Source organism: Aquila chrysaetos, chromosome 2 (assembly GCF_900496995.4).
Source record: "Aquila chrysaetos chrysaetos chromosome 2, bAquChr1.4, whole genome shotgun sequence".
Lineage (NCBI taxonomy): Eukaryota > Metazoa > Chordata > Aves > Accipitriformes > Accipitridae > Aquila > Aquila chrysaetos.
Window position 1 is genome coordinate 34,273,121 of NC_044005.1, and position 21,389 is coordinate 34,294,509.

Genomic DNA, 21,389 nt, shown 5'->3' on the forward strand with positions numbered 1-21,389 from the left:
AAGAAACTAATAATGATAATGGTAACACTAATAAAATGACAACAGCAATAATAAAAGGATTGGAATGTACAAATGATGCGCAGTGCAACTGCTCACCACCCGCCGATCAACGCCCAGTTAGTCCCCGAGCAGCAACGCCCTCGCCTCCACTCCGCCCAGTTCCTATACTAGATGGGACGTCCCATGGTATGGAATACCCCGTTGGCCAGTTTGGGTCAGCTGCCCTGGCTCTGTCCTGTGCCAACTTCTTGTACCCCTCCAGCTTTCTCGCTGGCTGGGCTTGAGAAGGTGAAAAATCCTTGACTTTAGACTAAACACTACTTAGCAACAACTGAAAACATCAGTGTTATCAACACTCTTCACATACTGAACTCAAAACATAGCACCGTACCAGCTACTAGGAAGACAGTTAACTATTCCAGCTGAAACCAGGACACTAGCACATTCTTCTCTTTCTGAAACAATCTTTATTTCATTGCAGACCAGAAAATTTTTGGATATAAGAAAGTAATGGAACCAGAGTTTCAGGAGTGTTTTTATCCACTCTGAAAAAAACCCAACGAACACAACATACAAAAATGCACACTTCCACAAGATACCAATGGCCCGCTAAGCTTCTTAAGAACTTTTAACACTGTGTACTCAAAAATACCTATTTAAAAGCTGCAGTCAAGGTGTGTGCAAAAGGCCTTGACAATATTCAAAGGCACTCAGTGGTGACTACTAAGGAGCCTTTAGAATCATGTCAAAACACAACACTAAGTCTGCTTTAATGAATATCTATTTCCTAAAGCCTCCAATGAACAGTTAATGTAAATGTTCCCAAAACAGGTCTTGCATAATTGGGAAAACAGAAGGAATAGGTATCCTTTCTGAGGAAGCCACAATACACAGAATTTCCCCTTCCAGATCAGTTAAGAGCTGAAGTTTGTTAAGAGTTTAAGAGCAAAAGCAGAACTCCGGGAAGTGATTTCACCCAAATTCTGCTGTGCTTAGAGCATAATAAGCCTTTTTTGTCAAAAGGCTAACACCTTCCTGTACAAACACTTTTCCTTTCTAAATCAGGCAAGCATATAATTTTGCTTGTCACAACGACTTATAAATCAAGAGCAGTCAAATCTTACAGAATTTCACTTCACTTAGGCTTTTGTTCTTACTGTAAATCAACAGTACTGACAGAACAGAGCCTTATGATATGCATTTATACCACCTGTTTAACAAGGCACCTAAGTATGTATGAAATGCTTTAATGCTGTAAGAAGGCTGTAAGCACACAATAAAGAATATCAGTACCCAGAAATATTTTTTTTTTATTAAGTCCATACTGAACAGAAGGAGAAGAGGCTTAAAGTAGCTTTCTGCTATTTCATTTTTAAAGCACATACAGATCTGAATACTAATTTTGACACGAAATCCGTGCAGACAGGAACATATTTCACTAAAATCCCATCCAGATAAGGTCTCCAACCTCAAGTTGGTATCCTAAGGAGCAGTTGCTTCAGGAACAGAAAAGAATTTAAAACAGATTACCAGATAACAAAGTAATGCAAGAACCACAGTTACCTGAGACAGGTATTGATTTTAGCACAGAAATGAATTTCTGAATGAGCTGTGAAAGAAATCTTCTCTCCCGATATGCTCTAAAATCAGACATATGACAAAAGCATTAATTTAATTCCTTAAAGGCAGACTGTAAGTACATCGTATCTTTTACTAATACGAAGTTAGCTGCTTTAAAATTTATATAATGGTAGCAGGTTGCTTTGAAACATACCTAAACTATTTAGATGATAACTTTTGTCTCTGCACTTAGGCAGACAGATTAGCAGAATCTACATTTTTAGGCACAGAACTGATTAACAACTCATGCTTCTACTGAGTCAAAGAGGAGAAGTATGTCACCACCTACACCTTACCACATTGCAACACAAAAGTATTGGAACATTTAACTTTGGTGAGATAGACACAAATTTATTCAAATACTTGCCTAAGCTATTTGCTTAAGAGCTAAATATTTGTTAAAGGTCATGAAAAAAATACGAGTAACTACATGAATATTCTCTTATGGCTTTCACCCTACAGCTCTAAGATTTGGTATCACAAATTCACTGATCAAATAAAATATTAAGTTCTGTAACAGTATTTTGTATAAAGAATGCTGGAAAACAAAATAGTTTCCAGGAGACCACATATGATCAATCCTTATTTGCCATCTTCACAGCTTTTTTTTAAAAAAAACACATTTTTTTATTGAAACAATTTATTTTAGCTGAAATACGATGAATGCATTAAGGGCTTTGGATATAACAGGAAAAAGTTTCTGTAAACACACCGCATTCTTGTCTCCTCATCCATTTTCTCATCATTTTTCTTAATTAGATTCCAGAATTTTCTTAGTTTTGGTGTCTTTTTCAGCTCTTGTTCCAGTCGTTTCTGAAATGTTAAAATGTTATTCAGTTACCAAGAATCCTTTCTTCCATGAGAGATAAAAATACAATCCAGTCTTCTTATTAAAAAAGAAAAGATATATAGAAAACTGAAATAAATAGCTGTCTCAGACTAATCTCAATAAGTATCACTGTAAAACGAGAATGTAATACTGCTAGAGAGAGTCTAGACACGGCTGAATCATAGAATCATTTAGGTTGGAAAAGACCTTTAAGATCATCGAGTTCAACCATCAACCATGACCACTAAACCATGTCCTGAAGTGCCTTGTCTACGTGCTTTTTGAATACCTCCAGGGATGGTGACTCAACCACTTCCCTGGACAGCCTGTTCCAATACCTGACAACACTTTCAGTACAGAAATTTTTCCTAATATCCAATCTAAACCTCCCCTGCCACAACTTGAGGCCATTTCCTCTCATCCTAATGCCAACTCCATTCCCTAGTCCCTGTGATCTCATGGTGTTGTCTACAAATTATAGCTTGAAGAAGCTATAAGCAACAAAGCTTAATTTTATGAAAAAATATATAATTAATAATTACAATTACAGGGAAATCAGCAACAAACAAGAAAGAGAATTTTACCAAGCACACAAAAATCTAATTCCATAGCAACGCAGGCAGCTTTAAATACTAGACTTCCATAACAGTATTCCATAAAAATTCACTTTACAGACTTGGATAATGCTTAGAAGACTACTTTGCCAGTTTACAGTGTTATGCTTACAGGTTGTAGAGCCATCCACATTGGTAAGGAAATGAGCTGCTGCACCTGACCTCTGATCAAATCCACTTCCTGTTAGAAAGTTACAGACAGAAAACGTTTTTTTAAAATTCTTATGTTTTCCGACATGCCTGTCTTACAAAATACATCAATGTACGTTACCATCTGAGAAAAATATATATGTTGTTGGATTAGACTTCACAATTTCCTAACAGGAAACCACACAACAGCCCTACCCATTAACACTTGAAACTGTTGACAACTTCCACATTTTAGGTTCTTTTCATGGATTCTGTCAGTTCTTAATACTTCAGCAGGGGCCCCACCCGTGTAAGTATTTTTAGCATAGAAGGTGATGAGAACCCATGTTCCTTCTTCAGTCATTTCTTGTTCTTGAACTGAGCTTTCTTACTGTGCTTTCTCTATTCTTTCTCTCCTGAAGCCTTTCATTTATCAAGTTTCTCCCACTTCATCTACACTCTTCCCACTACCTGAAATAACTGATTTTCTCTATAATTCATGTAACTTCAACTGTTGTTTCCAACGTTCTCTCTCCAATTCTGCCTGTGATCTGGATCCACAAAGTCTTCTTTCTTAAACTACTGAAAAACTTCCATTAACATCTTAAATATGTCTTCATAGACAAATACTCCATTCTCAGCATTCTGAAACTTCACATGTCAGGGCTCCTTACTTAAAACACTACTGTGACTATCCTGTTCTGCATTTCGCAAAGAAGGGCAGCTTCTAATAGCAGTATGCTTTTACAAGTACTTTTTAACTCGCTTCCATATCATGTTATATGAGAAACATGCTCTGCAAACAGGATTCCATACAGTCACTATCAAACCCTCCTTTAAAATGAAGATCCATTGTACCTTGGCCACTACAGAAAAGTACTACCTCAATAAACTATACCTGTTAAGGTTCAGGATGATTACTGCCTCCCATAATCATTCCTAATTCCAAAATCAAATAATACACTTTCTAAATTGTTTTGTCTGCGAAACATGATTTTGTTCTTTATTTGGGCAGACCCTGATTTTGACTGATATATCCTGTGTGCAATGTAAGTAAAGAAAAAGCCCAGTAGCAAGAGAGGTAATAAAGTACTGTTTCATATAACAGATAACTGTAAATTATTCTCCACACTTGCTACTTAGGATCTATAACTGTGTTTTTACTATAGATTGAGAACACAACTTGGTCCAATGCTTTCTTAAAACTAACTTGGGAGAAGTGCAGATAGAAATATTATCTAAACCTGGTTTCAAAAGTGAAAAAAATTACTGTCTTTCTCAATAGTTAATGGAAATAATTTTGTGCAATTTCACAGCCAAACTACAAAGAGTACAGTAGTAAGTAACCTGCTTTTAAGTGTAAAGCACCTTTTCAAATATAAATACCTATTTTTTTAAGCACCATTTTAAATATAAGTCTGAATACATGCCTTTAAATTGCACTAAGTGCCAATCCTCCAATTTCAAGTCTCTTCTACAACCTTGTGTCAGAGAAAAGCAAATGTGATGAGAGAGATAAAGCAAGAGTCAAAAAGAGGGGTAAAAGCCCTCCAGTACGGTCTTCTTCCTTAAATGGGAGTTTTGCTTCATCTGTCTCATAAGAAGAAATCGCTCAAACTAAACTGCTATTAACACAGAACAGCATAAACACACTGGAAGTATTACAGTTACTTTTAACATACCAAACTATTGAAGCAGTGATCAAGGAAAAGCAGCAGGACTGTCTGTTCATGCAGAGAGTATTCACTGTCATTTTCAACCAGCGATGCTTCCAGTATGCATTTGAAAAAGAAGGGAAAGTGTTCTGGCTTTTTTTTGAATGTCTAGGAATAGAAGAGGAAGTTGATTTTGAGTCAGGTTGATACAAATCATTTCAATCTTCATTCATGTAACATAGCTTAAGTTCTCTAAATCCATTTAAATCTATAAAAGGGAGGATTAGTTTTTCTCTTTTTCATTTATTCTGACCAGGCAGCATAAGCAAAACAGACTAATGATATCCCCCTGACCAAGGATCCTCACACTATGGGCATGCTCGTCATGGGACTACTGCCTTCTGCGTAGTCTAACAGAGATGATGCATAGGACAAACTGAACAAGGAGCACAAATGGAGTGGATTGTGTTGTGGGAATGTTCAACCGGTGATTGCATAGAATTACTGTAAAATGACACAGGTTAGAAGAGAATTGGTAGATTTGGGCCAAAACTATGGCAGCTGTTTAGTGATCTGCAAGAAGTGAGCAGGTAAAAACCACCAGAGATTAATTACAGTTGTGGAACTCTCACTCAGCTACCTCAGCAGGAAAAAGATAAACCAAATAATCATCAAGATAAAACCATTTCTTTACAAGGGCAGCCATGTACCAAATCACAAATTTAACTAAGCTGCCTGGAAAGTAACATGCACTTGTCATTTTGCATCTAGTACGTATGCCAGAACAACAACAAAAAAAGACGCAGACATCATATGAGCAAGTTATTAATCCTTTGTGCTTTGCCAGCACTGAAGTAATGGCACTACTATCGGAGTAAGTGTGTTTCCGAAATAAAGCTTGCATAGAATTTCTTACTAGGCTGATGTTGTTGAGATGGCCTGTGAGAACTGGACTGTTTGCAGAAACACTAAATCATTTCTAAACCTATTACTACAAAAACCAGTACACACAAAAGCAGAATAAGAGATTATCTTAGTATAAAATTCCATGCAAGAAAGCTACAAAACCATATTCACAGGTTTTAAGCAAGACACTATTGGATAATATGTTAGACTTCCAGTGGTGCCTTCTTATATCCACAGATATAGAAATCCTTTTTCCTTTCAATATCAGAGCAAGAACTTCTCTGCAAATGCCTGACTTTTGTCAAGTGCCAAAAACGCAAATGCTGCTGATGATGTAAAGGCATCACACAGCAGAACAAAGGACTCACGCACCAAAGCAATCAGGTGATTTTTCATCTGTCCATTGCTTTCTCCAAAAAGAACACACACTTTAAAACATCATGAGACATTCCAGCTGAGGTAACATTTACTTTTAACACTACAAGCTTTGCCACCTTCTGTCAGTATAAGTGATCACACTGCAAAAGCTGCAACTTGCGCATCAAAGTCATTTCTAGTTGTAATTGAAATTGGTTACCTCCCACGCAGGGACATTCTCTCTGAACTTCTCATTCACCATACAGCAGATTGACATTAAATATGCCTTACTGGACACCTCTGGAGAATAATTCATCCACAGGTAATTTTCAAGGTACTGGCTGTGAAGAGACAAAGAATATTTCATTAGTTGCTGCCACCCACGCAACCTGTCACTCATTTAAAAGAGCAGTTATCCACAGGGGTTTTTTCCTCCTTCTCCTTAAAGCCATCTTTATAGTTTGTGAGTAGTTCCTGATGTTACCTGTCATCTAGGTCACTGCAGCAAAACTTGTTAGACTTGGTAACTGCTACAAGAGACAGATGAGTTTCTTATCAGGAAGACACATTCACCAGAGGGTTTTCAAGTGTAACAAGTAGCCACAGCTCAACACAAAGACATAACATGAATTCATGTTGATTTTCCAAAAGAAGAACAAAAAAAGAAAAAACTTCACTTGTCTAAAGAATGTCACATGCAGCATTTCCTAGCATAAGATGCAAAAGACAACTACCGTAAAACAGTATTTGTATTATTAAATAACCTTTCTTGTAAAAAATTATGAATCATCTAGAGAGATTTTATGCTTCTAATCATATAAAGGCAATAAAATTTTTTTAATAAATTTATTTTTAATAAATTAAAAATTTCTTCTTCATTAATATGGCACAATTCCCATAAGAGAGACTCTTAAAATTGGACAAACAACTGTCTCCCTCCTTTAACTTCCTCTTGAAGCTATGCAGGAATTACTCCCGAGCAGGCAATCCCTAAATCCATCATTCTCAGTGCACTTGCACTTTGTGCTACTTTAACAACTGCCACCAGAAAGTGGAAAGTCTTGTTTCTTCCTAAACAAGCTGCTCATCCATTCCTTCATCTCAAGGCCTGCTCTAACATTCATTTGGCCCCTCATGAGCCAACTCAGTTTTACCTATTTACTTTTTTGAACAGCTTACTTTTCTGATGTATTACAGTAAGCTACTTCAATAGTTTCAGATAAGACAAGTACCAGAGACAGTGGTGAAAAAACACAGTGAGAACTTGTATGTAACCAAGAGCAAAAGGCTCAGTAATGGTCAGACAGGGATTTACACTTTCTGGAAGCTCAGCCAGAATGCATAGCTTCAGATGGAGCTGAGACAATGTCATAGACATATACAAGATGAAATACATACTGCTTCCCAAGAGCTTGGATCTACCAACGGGAGGGGGAAACCCCCTCAAAACTCCACTGAACTCCATACGTCATTTCACCCAGGAATTCCAATAAACTTCAATATGTTTTAGTAAATACTATTATGCCCCCAAGTGACAATAAACATATGTGAGCAAGAATGACAGACAGGAAAATCTCATGTGTGTGAAGACAGGAGAGCTTGACGGACAGGTTGAGGGAGTGGGGGCAAGAAGAGAAAATTACTTACAGGACATATGGCAGTAGATGGGGCTATAGACCAGAAAGTATTAAGTTACATTACAGGTTGGTAACATTAAGAATGTTCACAGAAAGAATAAAAACCTGTAACTCCATGGTTGCTGGCATACGAATTCCAGAAGTCATGCTACCAGCATGCCGTCTGTTAGCATCAAACCCCAAACCATAGCTTATATTTTCTCTTCCACCTTTTCTAATAAAGAAGCAGGGAACAGAGGGAAGTTTGTCCTACTTTTCCTAGTTAGTGGTACTACTTATGTATTTCAGCCTTCTGAAATGAAGAATCTCTCTCAACCAAAAACCATCTCATTCTGCCTGCTCATAAGATTTCAGAGATAAACAGAACACTAAATATTGTGCTTTTAAATATGTAAATATTGCAAATATTTATTTTACATAATTTTAGACATGATTCATGAATTCTTCCAGGAAAGTCTGAAGTAGCTGTAACAATCTTCTGGACAGATTTCCATTTCTTTTCAAGTGAAGAAAATGTTAGTGATGCTGCTGCAGCACAATTCATTTTTAACCTCACAGTAAGAGACTTAATCCAAAAACTTCCTCTGACTTTGGTGAGTTCTGATTTAAGGCTTAATAACACATTCCAAATTACAGACTCAAGTTTTTCACCTATTTCATTCATACGCTCTTCTTTGGTGCTTCACTTACACTAGAAATTCAGAATCATAAACCAAGATACTCTGATATGTTACTTATGCTTATGAAATTACTTCCTCCTTAAATTAAGCTCTCCTCACTTAATTTTCCTAGGTACACAATTCAAAGCTTTAGTAAGTAGGAACAAATGAGTACACTGCCTTCAAACTGACTTACTGTCTTGCACTTGCTTCTCATCTTTATGGGTTCCTATGAAAAAAAAATCTAAAATTTCACTCCAATTAGCTTACCTGAATTCAAGAAGCATTATCTTTCTAATAGCAAACCTAAAAAGGAAGAAATAATCAATTAACACAGGAAAGAAAGCCTCCCATACACATCTTAGCTGCGTGGAAAATGGCTGTATTTTCCCTTATTTTGTTATATAACAAAACCTGTAGAAACATCTAGAAATTACTTCTGCCTTCTCATTTCCATGCCAGAGCAACCACTTGAATGCAGAAGCAACTGCTCTAACACTGTGGAAGCTAAAGTTCATGCAGGTTCATTAAACAATCAAATTCACATTAAAAAAAAAAAAAAAAAAAATCCATCTAGACCTTTTAAATATAAAGACACTGCTTCCAATAGCCTTGAAGACAAAAATTGCTAGAAGCCGAGAGTGTCTTCTGGAAAACTACAACTATGTATTTAATCAGTTCATAATGGTATCTCTTCTTCGTGACCGGAAATGGAAGTTTACTCTGATCCTGTATGGCAATTCTTAGATTACTTTCATAAAGGAATCATAAAGGGAATTCTCTCCAGAGCTCAAACTTCTCCTGAAAAACTCCAAACAGCTAAGGTTACAACTCTTTTCTGTACACACAGCTGTAGAATGCAGTTTATCTTGAATTCTTTGTCTCCCCCATCTAACATTACGATTCACTGAAATAAGACTTGCCCTTTATGAACCTGGTAACAATAATTAGGGAAAAGAGCAAAAAGCTAGTGACAGCACACTCCTCAACTGATTTTTTTTTTTTTCTTTACATACCTTAGTGACAAAAGCAGAGACCAGGCTTCTATAACCATCACAACAAAAACAACATAAAACACAACAGAATGCCAGATCAAGGAGCCAAACAATATTATGTCCAACCATCACATTTAAGGATTATGAGCTCATGAACTTTCTTTTTGCCACATTCAGACTTTGAAAAGGCACAATGATTAAATGACTCAAATGCTCTCCAGTCATTTTCATCTGCTTTAAACATGTAAATGCATTTTAAAATATTCTATGAAACATTAGAAACCACTTCAATACAGATAATGCTGGAATGCTTGTCTGTAAGTGAAAGTGACTAGTGTACTTACTTTGACCTGACAATTTCTTTTATATATACATCTTCAATAACCTATGGGAAAGAATAATTTCCAAAAAATGGTTTAAGAATTTTATACACCTCAAAGTGATCAAAAATGCATTAAGACATCTTATGCAAAGCTACTCTTAGTTACTCTCTGCTTACTGCCATTTGATTAAAAATGTAGTAACAATTATGCCTCAGCTCTGAACAGTCCAAAAGCTTCATAGACACACATTCTCACAATGAAAGTGAATCAACTTAGGGGAAAGCACATGATGATAGAGAATTGATAGGACCTTAATTCAAGTTATTTTGAAGAATAACCTACAACTCACCAAGATTTTTCGTATAAAAGTCAAACAGATATGCGAACTTTTTTATTGTTAATCTTTGGCTCATTGTTGAATTTAAAGAACAGTCTTCAAGAGGCAAGTCTGCATCAACTCAATCATCTGTTGTCACTGTTTCTTTTAACTGACAGTTAACCAAATCCAGACACTTTTACCTCGTTTTTCCAACAGGAATTAAAAGAATCTGCACTATCTGTTGCAGTAGGCACACTTTGACATCACGTGACACAGAGATACAATTCAGCTGCTTACATACATCCTAGTTCTAACAATCACAGACAAATACTAACACAAATACTACAAAGAAAGTGAGTAAACTGAGGCTGGAAAGGGAGATTTAGCCAAATACCCACAAGGGAAAGAGACCTAACATGTAAGAACCCCGCGCTACAGAAAATCAACACAAAATCAAACACATCATGACGAATTTTAAACATTCAAAATACACATATCCACCAGAACAGCACTAAAGTTGTCTGATCAAAACTCTCTGAAAAGGCTTTTAGAAAGAAGTACAGAGTTCAGTAATACCTGCATCCTTCATCTTTCTTGGATTTTTAAGAGTAGCCTCTCCTCAAATGTCTTTTAACCTCAAAGGAGATGCTCAAAAATCTTTTATTCTCATAAGTTCTTGGCCAAAATAAAGTGAACAAATAGCATACAAAAGAACTGCACTGCTACAGCACACCTTCACAGCAGTGCCTACATTTATAAACTACAAATACATAACAAATTATAGTGTGTTAAGCAACTGTTGATCTTCCAAGCAGTCTCCTATACTCTTATATAAAATAAGCACTACTGGAAGTGGGCACATCAGAAAAAGGTTGATCCTCATTCTTTTACACCCCAACACAATTCCCGTAGAGTATTTACCTTTGACTCAAAAGACAATTTTTTCTTCACATGTGGAGCCCAGTATTTGTTTGCTAACTGTATGGGAGAAAAAATAAAAAAAAAAAAAAAAAAAAAAAAAAGTTAAATGTATACCTTTTCAGTTATAGTGATACAATAACTCTGTAACACATCCCATCCCCAAACTTTATTTCACTAGTATCGTGCTTAATTTCAGCTTACGGTGACTACAGGTAACAAAATTATGTCTTCCAACAGCGATGCTTTTCAACCATTTAAGGTTTAATGCCTAAACCTTTTCCAACAGAGGTGCGATTCTCTGTAAAAATTTCAGCTCCAGAGACTGCTATATAATAATCAATTTTTTTTCTTAAGTTACTTCTAGCAAATCCCTCAAAAATACACCGTGACCTTTCAGGGACTGCAAACCCCAGATTGCAAATGACTATGCTCCCGTTAAGGTATTTCGCAAGGAACTAGAGACTACATATAAAAGTTCTAACGTTTTAAGGCTATTTGCTGTAGCCATCACTTCACCAAATGTCCTGAGCTGTGGTGGCAAGAGCTTCCCAACCAACTTTATTCAACCTCCTTTATGCTGTAGAAGAGGAAGGAAAGCAGCGCTTCAGCACAAAAACCCGAACGCTTGTATAAAAGCCCTTAAAACGTTCAGCTGCAAGAAACTGCCGGCAACTCTTCACCTATTATAACAAGGCTGATTTATTTCGTGGTGCTGCTCTTGTGCACCTCCCCGGTCTGGAAACGCTGGGGACACACGCCCTTCCGTACGTGACCCGGGCGTTAAACCTCTCTTCCCTTACCACAAAACAAGACCCGCTCCCTAGCGCCCACGCCCTGCAAAGTCTCCCTAAACGCCGAGGCGCCGTCGCTGCCGGAACGGCCTTGCCCGCACCGGGCTCCGGCGGCGGCAGAGGCGGCCCGCAGACCCCCGCGGGCCGCTCCCCCGCCGGCCCTACCTGGGTCACGTACTCCGCGTTGATCTGCGACACGGTGGGCGCCACGATCTTCTTCGGCGGGGCCGAGGACGCCGGCGCCGCCATAGTGACGCCGGCCCAAGGCGCTGCCACGGGCCGGGCCGCGCCGCTCTCCCGCCGCCGCTCTCAGCCCGGGCCAGGCCCAGCGGCATTAACCTCCGGGTACGGTGCAGCGGAGAGGGGACGGCTTCCGGGGCGAGGAGCGCTAGAGCGGCCGCGGGCAGAGGAGGGGCGGCGGCCGCGCCACCTGCCGCGCCTTCCCTGCCACTGCCGCCGGCGGGTGCGGAGCGGCGGTGGCGGCCTCTCGCCGGCGCTCCCGCGGCCCGCCCGGCTGTCCCCAGGCCCGCCGCCGCCGGCGGGGAGGTGGCTCTGGGCCGCGTCGTGGCGGTCGCCGTCAAGGGCCGCCCCGGGGGCCGGCCTCGGTAGCGGGCGGCCTGCTCGGCCCGGCCGCCCCCAGCAGCGCCAGGCGGCCCTTGCGAGGAGCTCCTCCACGAGCTGTTCAGTGAGTCCGTGAAAGGCGACAGGCTGTGATAAAAGAAGAGCGGGGGGGGGGGGGAAGGCAGTTAACGCGCCAGGTTTCTTCTGTGGTCACCCATCAAACGCTCTGCAAATCCACTTAGGGTGACTCCTTCTATTTTGTTATTTATTTATCACTTAGAGCAAAGGTTTCTGTCCATCTAACGTGGAAAAGACCCGCTCTTACTCACATCAAACAGACTCCACCGAGATCCGAGCGCAGCTGCGTGCTCTCTCTGGTACGCGTCCCTATAATTCAGGAGATCTGTGGAGGAGAGGAAAGGCAACGGTAAGAGGGGAAAACTACCTGCTCACAGAAGTCAGCAGTTTGGTAATGATTTAGAGTGGTTTGCAATTAATTTACTCTATTTGGTAAACAGATTAATTGAGGAGGAAATTAACAGACTCCCTAGAGAAGTTGCGGTGCTTTATTTCTGTGCTCATTATCCAGCACCTGCCACTGGAGGAGTACTTTAAACTTCCAGGAGGATACCATTGAAGTCTGTTTGAATATGACCTCCTTTGTTTTGATATTAAGGTGATCTCCATTTCATTTCTTCAAGCAGAGGTTAAACTAAATATTCTTTCTGAAGTTGAACTAGAATGTGCAATGGGAATGGAAAAAGTAATGACAGTACCTTGAATAGCATCAGACAATGGCTGCATTCAAATAAATATGCCTACTGCGTGCCTTTGCTTTAAAAGATCCAGAAAATGTAAGTTTTCTCTATGAGAACTAATAAAATCAAAAAGGTACAAAAGTACCAGTAACAAATTCTGTAAATAACAAGGATTGAGCATTACCTTCTCTAATGATTGAACCTTTCAGAGATCTGTATTTGATAAAAAATATGCAAATGCAAAGCACTTAAAATACACTTAAACCAATGTACCCCCCTCTGACACTTAAATTTTGATAAAAATCAGCGTATTAAGATGCTTCAATTTAAATTCATCAACTTAGAGGTTGCAGCTTCGTGACTGACTTAGGCTTATTGAAATCTATGCAAATGTAACTACCCCGTTTGGTTCTGCCCTTGCTCCATCACTTGGTACAACAGCTAGCACTTGCATCCATGGACAAGCGTAGAAAATACAAGTAAAATTTACCTAATCTCTGAGGTGGCTGGCTGAGCCATATTAGTATGTTGCTGCATCTTAGCTGATAATACTGCCTACAGTGTCCTCTCCCAACTTACCTTCCACAGTTAGGTTCTGCGTTTGACTACCTCAGGAATCAACTTACATAGCTTACGTTTGCATGTATCAGAACAAGTAGAAAGGGAACAGCTTGTCAGTTTGGCAAACAAAAGAGAGTACTTTTACTATCCATAAGTAGACTAGAGGGATAAACGCAGGAAGGGAAGGAACTATTGAACACAAATCAGTGATAGAAAAGGACAAAGGAATGTAAGTTCATTACTTATAAACATAGGCTGAAAATAGAAAAGCTTCTAAAATTGGCTTTCAGATGACAGCCAAAAGTTTCACTTGTGTTTAAGATGGACCATGGGACAATTAGGAGAGGCAGTGGTGACTTCTTGGGATCAGAGGTGACAGTAACTGGTGACCTTAAATTTCTTTTCTAATCACATGCTCAAGTGCTACCCACAAGGTGACTTTTTTTGGAATTATTACCATGCCAGAAAGTAGGCAGGCAAAAAGATTTTGGACTCAGTAAATTTTCTAGAACAGCCTTGCAAGGCTATGTTAAACCTTCTGACCTCTGCTTATGAGAGATCATCAGGCATGTGTCAAAACCCACAAATTTCCATATGGTATCAAAGCTATGAAAGCTCAAGGAGGAATCCGTGTTTACCTAACCTTTGGCATTTGGGTGTCCCAGCGAGGAGGTTAGTTGTCTTAAACCTCACTACAGTCAATGTGGCGACAGAGGTCCTTCCAGAGGCCAAATCAGAACCAATTTAAGTGCTCTGACTCATTTTCTGAAGGAGCTTCTGATATCAGAAACTAATATTAGATGACTAATATTAGGCAATGTGATTACATCCCTCAGTGGCAATGTCAAATAAAGTGATAAAGATCTCCTCCCTATAAATAATGCATTAAGTATTTCTCTGTAAGGGGTATTGTTTAGTTACAGAGTGCTGGGACAGTAAGACTACAAATGAATAGCACAAGTATAAATTAGTGCTTTGGCAAAATACTTCGCTTTCAAGCCTCAAGAGCAGCTGAACCTTTAAAGAGGAGTTGTGGTGAGACCAGCCATAGTGATGCCCAGTGTTGTACCTATGTCCCCGTCTGCGACTCTCACCCCAGCTCACAACTGTCTATTAAGACTGGTCTTTTGAACACTATGCTTAGTTTCCCCCAGAGTGCAGGCACATCTGTCTCTTTCCACGCCAAACTGCTTTGTAGTCAGGGGAAAAATAAAACCCTGCACCCTGTCGTCCCCACAGCCGTCTGTGAAGTTCTCCATCTTTCTGTACTCATTGACTTAACACGTCAAGAAAATCAAGTATTCTTTCTCTTCAAAAATCTGTTAATTCATTCATGAAGACATGTATTATTTAAAAAGTCACACATTTGAGTAGATGGAGTTTTCAAGACTATTATTCATTTCTAGGCTGCATACAGTCCTGGTCAATTTATATTCAATGCTGTGTTGCTTTCTTGCTTAATTAGCTCTTCTTGTTTTGGATGCTTGCCCTCCTAGATTATTGTAGCCAGGAAAAATAGGCTTTTCTCCTCTTCTTTGTAACCTATACAAGCCAAGGTCATCAATAACCATCAATAACATCATTGCTTTTATCTCAATGATACTCTTCCGAATACAGTATCAGTGGGTCAGGAAGTATCTAGTAATAATCAGCAGGGATTGATTCTATGTTCTGTCCCGTCTGCCTTTTAGATTATTTTAGGTTCTACCTAGAGTCACAGAAATGATTAATTTCTAGCAATGAAAACTCCAAACAATTAATCTATAAGGATTTCTAATATTAATTGATTTTAAGGTTTGTTGTTGTTTTAGGGTCTTGACCAGTGAAACTAGATTCAGCAGCTACATACTTCTAATATAAAAGTTGTTTCACTTTGTCCTGTTTCACACAAATACAGAGATTTACCCTTTGAATATTTTATCTTTCAGCTTCTTAAACCTAAGTAAACACTGCCCTGAGAGGTGCAGACTCAGTATGGATACCATCTTGCACCTATGTAAACTGGTGGGAAAGCTTTGTTCCAAAGCAGGTAACAAATACCAGCACTGCGATCAGGGTGCAAAGTGGCATTTCCTTACCCACTCTAGTCATCAGGGTCCCTCAAAATTATAAGCAGGCATTGGCTGACTCCTCCTCCTCCAAGCAAGCATTGTGCTAGGGACAGATGGTTCCCCATGTGCCTCAGCCTGGTCACTGCAGTACAGCAGCAGCAATTACTCCTGGCTCTTTGATCTGGAGTGATGGGGCAGCTACCATCACAACTCTACTACTGTCTGAACTCCCGGTCGCCAGGGGAGCAGCAGCAGGTGGAGGTTCCCCTAAAATAAGACAGAATTGAAGATATCGAAACCTTCTTGCCAGGGTGAGGACTCTGTTCCCTCATAGCTGAGGATGTGCTAACACTGCTCTGATGAAACAGAAAAGCAGCTCACTGGCAGCACTGTCACACTGCTCCACGCTCTCCCACCCAGGGGTTGTTTTCCTGCTGGTCCACCAGTACAATTTCAAGCTAGGCCTAAAGCTCCAGTGCATGATAAAGGCTGTTGAGTCTTTGGCCTGCATTACTTCTTGCTAGAGATGCAGGGGCCTCTTCTTCCTTCCAAAATCATTGAATATGGCTGTAATTCTGCTTACGACAGTAGTTTTTACCCTTTTCTATGTATGTTGAATACCCATAGAGTTTCTTGGACCTTGTGGTACATAACTCAGAGGCCAAGAGAAATCTACATTACTTTTTTTCAAAACTGAGCTGTGATTGTTCTGACAGCAATGTTCTGTATGCAGAAAGTCAAAACCATGTAAGTCCTAGAGGGAGATGGCTGAATTGTGCCTTCCCTGTGCACAACTTAAAAATATTGAGGTGGTCCAGGTGATTTTTAGTAGAACTATGCTTCTCAGGATGGAGGTCTAGATATCTGGGGTGCGTCTCACTGCGGTACAGGAGTTTGTTATCTGGCCTAATACAATTGCATTATACTAAATGCATAAGCTTATCTTTGGGGAAGTACCTAACTGCACACTGGATACCTTAACTTAGGGCAGATGAATCCCAGCCCCAGTGACATTAGCGGTATGTCGGGTAGGCTTTCTGTGAAGCAAGGCCATAAAGCGTAGGAGACTGCATCTCTTTAAAATCAGCTTTTACCTCTGGCTTGTTGACTTTTACATGTAAACACAAGGTTTTTTGAGAGGCATCCCTCTGAAACAGAAAGCTCCAAACATGAGAATTTGAAGTCTCATCATGTGTATGTACAAACTTGCACATACAGCTTTTTCTTCTAACCAAAGAAGTGACTATGAATATGCAGCATTTTGAAATATTACTTGCAAAGTTATATAAGTTTTTGAAATGGATGGGGGGGTGAATGGCATAGAAATGGAACAATATGTACATTATTCAGTGATGACCAGAAACCTCCTCTGTCTCTTACCTGTTGATATGACAGGAGAAACATATTGATCTAACCTGCTTTCAGGTAAATAAAATTTCAAAAAGCTCAAAAAAGATCAGCAGAATCTTTCAACATGTAAAAAGCTTAGGCAAAATGACAGGGGTTATTCCTTTGGTTATAGCTTATCCTTCATAGTACTTAATATTCACATAAACTAAATGTTCAGCCTGTTCATTACAGTTTTAATTCAATCGCATCACATTGCTTTTACTTTTTATTTATGTGCATTCTTCTAGTCCAAGAGTTTGTCACTGTGTTCATCTCATTAAATATGGGTACTCACTCAGTAAATATGTGTACTTCCACTCAGTAAATATGGGTACTTTCAAAAATGATGCCTCAGTTTAGTAACAGATGCTTCTTAAAATATTTAGAATTTTAAAAGTGTAAAGAAGCCGTCAGTAGCATTCTGATTTGTGTATAAATATTTATTTAGCACACGTTCTGGCCAATGTACTGCCCTTGATTTTTGTGCAAAACTTACAGTAACTTCAATGGAAATTCTGAGCTCACAACTAGAGAAAAATATGGTTAATTCAGCAACCCAGCTGCTTTTATATCCCAGAATAGCAAGCAGTGCCTCTAGTGAAGGAGGTGGGGAAATACGAGAGTTTATGTCATTCTTGGCTTTCTGTTGCTGGGCATACATTTGGGTAACACCTCAAGTTAGAGCAGACTCTGGGCTGTTCTATTTCTCTTAAGAGACTTTTAGCTGGGTTCGGAGCAGAACAGTGGTATAAAAATAAGAGGCCAATAGCCAGTAAAGCTCTAGAAATATTTGCTAGAAATCCTGTGAGAGGCTGTTATGTGATAAAATTTCTGTGGGGAAAAAAAAAAAATAATGTGAGAAAAATCTGTTTGGTGGAGGAATATGAGGCCTTCATCACTGAAATGAGATTCTAAGGAAAATAATTTCCTTCCTGCTATTGCTAGCATGAGAAATGATATGGAAAGTTGAGTCTATTTGCAGCATCATTATAAAAGTAGATTCTCAATCACATATACTTTCTCACGATATAGAAAAACCCAAACAGATTGAAGACAAAACTGAAGCGTATCTAATATGCAGCATAAAACTTAATCAAGAGAGAACAATTCTAAGATGCTGACAGCTAGCTCCAGTCTCCTAAAGCTTTCATCCTTGCCTTTCTCCATATTTTCTAGGCTTTTGGTAGACATTTCCATTAGTACGTCAGAATTTTAAAAGAGGATAAAATGGCAATAAGACAGAATACCTACTGAAAACAGAAAAATTCACACTAGTGTAATACCAAAAAATAATTTATTAACTTTTAATAATTTCTTTTACTGAAAAACCCCTTCTACTGTGATATAAACTAAAATATTACACAACAAATCACTTTAGCTTATTGGCAAATGGACATTTTTCCTCTGCTAATTGCACTAGCATCAGACACGCTATTCGATGCCTGAGGGAATTCTTACGAAGCTATTCTGACTACCCAAGTACCTGCTATTATTAAGACCCAGAGTATAAAATACAAGTTTAAGTGCACTACGGCAAACAAGGTTGCCAAGATACCAATCCAAGGTTGCTCTCAATATCATGAAAAAATCATAACGTTTTGATCTTAAAAATTATCCTCAAATTGACTGATACACTTGGGGTGTCTAGATGGCTTAGCAGATTTCTACTCAGTTTAGTAGGACTGTATTGTCACTAACAGGAATCTCTCTGCTCAGCTGTATTTTCAGGATCCTCTTAGAATCAAAATAAAGTGGAAATTGAGGAAATCATCTGAGTTTTTATAACTCAGCAAGCTACTTTTGCAAACACATACTAAGCATTAAAATTTATACTCTTTAAAAAAAAAAAAGAAGCACAAATACAATTATGCAAATTTGCATGCCAGGAAGATAAGTGTTTTCCTTGATGTCAGTAGAAATTGAGTGCAATGCATTAGCAGTACAAATGGGAGACACCATGTGTAGCTGGTTTCTTTAGCTTAGGAATAGTATTTCCCTCCTTCCGTATGTCATCAAGGCACATTCCAGTGCCACATCCAGTGAAGCTGCCATAGGCAAAGCTGGATAGCCACCATTTCTGCGTGCTCTTACTACCCTATGTACCCAGACCGCTTTCAGTGGAGAATGACAGGCCACCGTCATAGCCGGTCAGATTCTCACATCTTCATGGACTCACATCCTCAGGCAGCACTTTGCATGCTATAGCAGCACATGTTCAACACCCAGCTCCATGACTCTCCCTGAGTGACATACAGGGTTTCACAGATTCATATAATTTGGGAACAGGGATGCTGGAAGGATTCTAGTGAAGAGGAAAAATTTCAGCCGCATATGCAAATGATGTCAGGTGTATAGCAGAATCAAGCCACATATTAGCATATCCCGGAAGCAGACAGGAACTGGAATGGCAGAGTACAGAAGTCAAACAGCATTCAGAGGCTTGTGATAACTCAGGACAGACATAATGACACTTTCATGTTAGAACGGCAGTTCCTAAACAAGGAAATTATCAATTCTACTTGTGAGTGATTTTGTTGCCACAAGGCTGATTTCTCCTTCACTTGCATGGACTTTGAAGATTCACTTTTTTAACACATGCTAAAAAGATGCTGTTTAAAAGCTGCTTGACAGAACTAGTCATTATATGAAGAAGTACAATTAATTTGCTCAACCTGGAGAAAATAAGGCATATGAGAGCATAGAAAAGTCACTTCTGTAATTTCAATTTTCCTTATGATAACTGCCTCTCAGACACATCTCATCCATAGCCATCAGACCATAAAACTAGGCTATTAAGTTAAAACTTGCACTTTAAAAATCCACAAAACCTTGTGCTAGGAATATGAACCGTGACCCCTTTAGTTATTTAGGAGATCTAGGCATTTTCAACATTATTACAAGGGGCCATTAGAAGGACTGAATCCATAGTCTTTATTGATTTAAGAGTCATCCAACTGTACTTACCTAAGTGTTACTCGAGTGAGCTGTTGCAAGATGACTTTGAGTTTTACATTTATACTAGAAGGCAGCCAGGAAAACTAAACGTTGGATCCAGCTTCTCAATTTGAAGCCTAAAATCTCACTAACTTCAGTTAAGTGTCTTTTGTGTCTATCTCCCATTTGCCTCACTAACTTTTCTTGTTGGCTCTGGGTATAATAGTGAGAGCAGATCACAGACAAGTATGAAACCAAACACTCAGTGAGAAGGAGCTACAAAAGTGATTAAACAGTTTTTCTGTGGTTTATGATGGCTTTTTTTCCTTTTTTAATTTTTCCCTAGACATATATAGGAATACTTAAATATATATATTTTGCAAGTTTTTACTTTCTGCAAACTTTGCAAAGATTGCACAGCAATCAAAATCATAAACATTTTAAAGTTATCCATAGCCACATTTCCTAGATAGAAAATGGACGATGTAATCAGTTAGTACTGCAGTTCCAGTGAATTTAGTATTGCATACTTTGTCTTTAAAAAAAACCCCTTCTACCTTTTCCTGCTTGTTTTAAAATATTTGACCCTTCTTTTATTCCACATAGAACTACCTCAAAGCTGAATCCACGCAGTTTGAGAAGTTTGCCTTGGGGGGGGGGGGAGCTCAGTATTAACACAGGAAGACCCACTGTTTTCCTGTTTACAATATGCTTTTGTTCTGCATATAGTCTTAAAAAAAAAATCCACAACTTCAGTATTATGAGATTATTACTATTAGCCATCAGCTCATTCTAGCAAAACCACAGGCAATGTCTCTGCCACCAGACACTTCAAAGATTGATGGCTTGAACTTGCCTTGAAGCATTACGGAAAATTACTAACATTCTACTGAACAACACTAGGTGTTATTGTTAACACTAGGAAAACCATTCTAATTCAAATTCTCAAAGGTACTTGGAGAATTTTACTGTTAACTTCAAAAAAGACAGGATTTCAACCTTAAGATTTTTCTTCCCCTGACTCTTAGAAACTGCTTTACCCCTTTCTAGCTAGTTTATGCTATAATCCCCCTAAAATCATGAATTTATATTGACACAAAACTTTTCATAAAGGGGTAGAGAGCTGGATAAACAAAGTGGCCCTTACTGTCCTTCTGAAATCCCATGGAGCCCAAAGATTACATTAGTTTCCAAATTAATCAGACAGTAATACTTCCCATGTATGTCTATTCATCCCTGAAAAGTAGCTTTCTGTATTACCTTCCCTTCATTTTACTCAAATTGGTATTTTCAAAACATACCAAGGTTAGTGTTCTCTAAACATTACTTTCAAACATAGCATTTTTTAAAATGACTGTGACTCCTTAAGAAAGCTCTTAG

The 21,389-nt window shown here is 38.8% G+C and overlaps 1 protein-coding gene and 1 long non-coding RNA gene across 2 annotated transcripts in view; one reads left to right on the forward strand and one right to left on the reverse strand.

The window, feature by feature from the left end:
• AQR (aquarius intron-binding spliceosomal factor) overlaps positions 1–12,103 on the reverse strand; it is a 61,663-nt gene extending 49,560 nt beyond the window's left edge. The window contains exons 1-9 of the mRNA XM_030038313.2: positions 11,921–12,103; positions 10,965–11,021; positions 9,746–9,786; positions 8,677–8,712; positions 6,331–6,451; positions 4,875–5,015; positions 3,176–3,244; positions 2,333–2,433; positions 1,564–1,640 (exon numbers count right to left, since the gene is read on the reverse strand). Coding sequence (XP_029894173.1) covers positions 1,564–1,640; positions 2,333–2,433; positions 3,176–3,244; positions 4,875–5,015; positions 6,331–6,451; positions 8,677–8,712; positions 9,746–9,786; positions 10,965–11,021; positions 11,921–12,004 — 727 coding nt within the window. The 5' untranslated portion in view covers positions 12,005–12,103. The remainder of the gene's footprint in view (positions 1–1,563; positions 1,641–2,332; positions 2,434–3,175; positions 3,245–4,874; positions 5,016–6,330; positions 6,452–8,676; positions 8,713–9,745; positions 9,787–10,964; positions 11,022–11,920) is intronic.
• A 203-nt stretch (positions 12,104–12,306) lies between these two features.
• LOC115335648 lies at positions 12,307–13,660 on the forward strand. The gene is made up of 3 exons (XR_003921492.2): positions 12,307–12,440; positions 12,597–12,743; positions 12,835–13,660. It is a non-coding gene; the product is annotated as an uncharacterized LOC115335648 (long non-coding RNA).
• Positions 13,661–21,389: the final 7,729 nt, after the last annotated feature.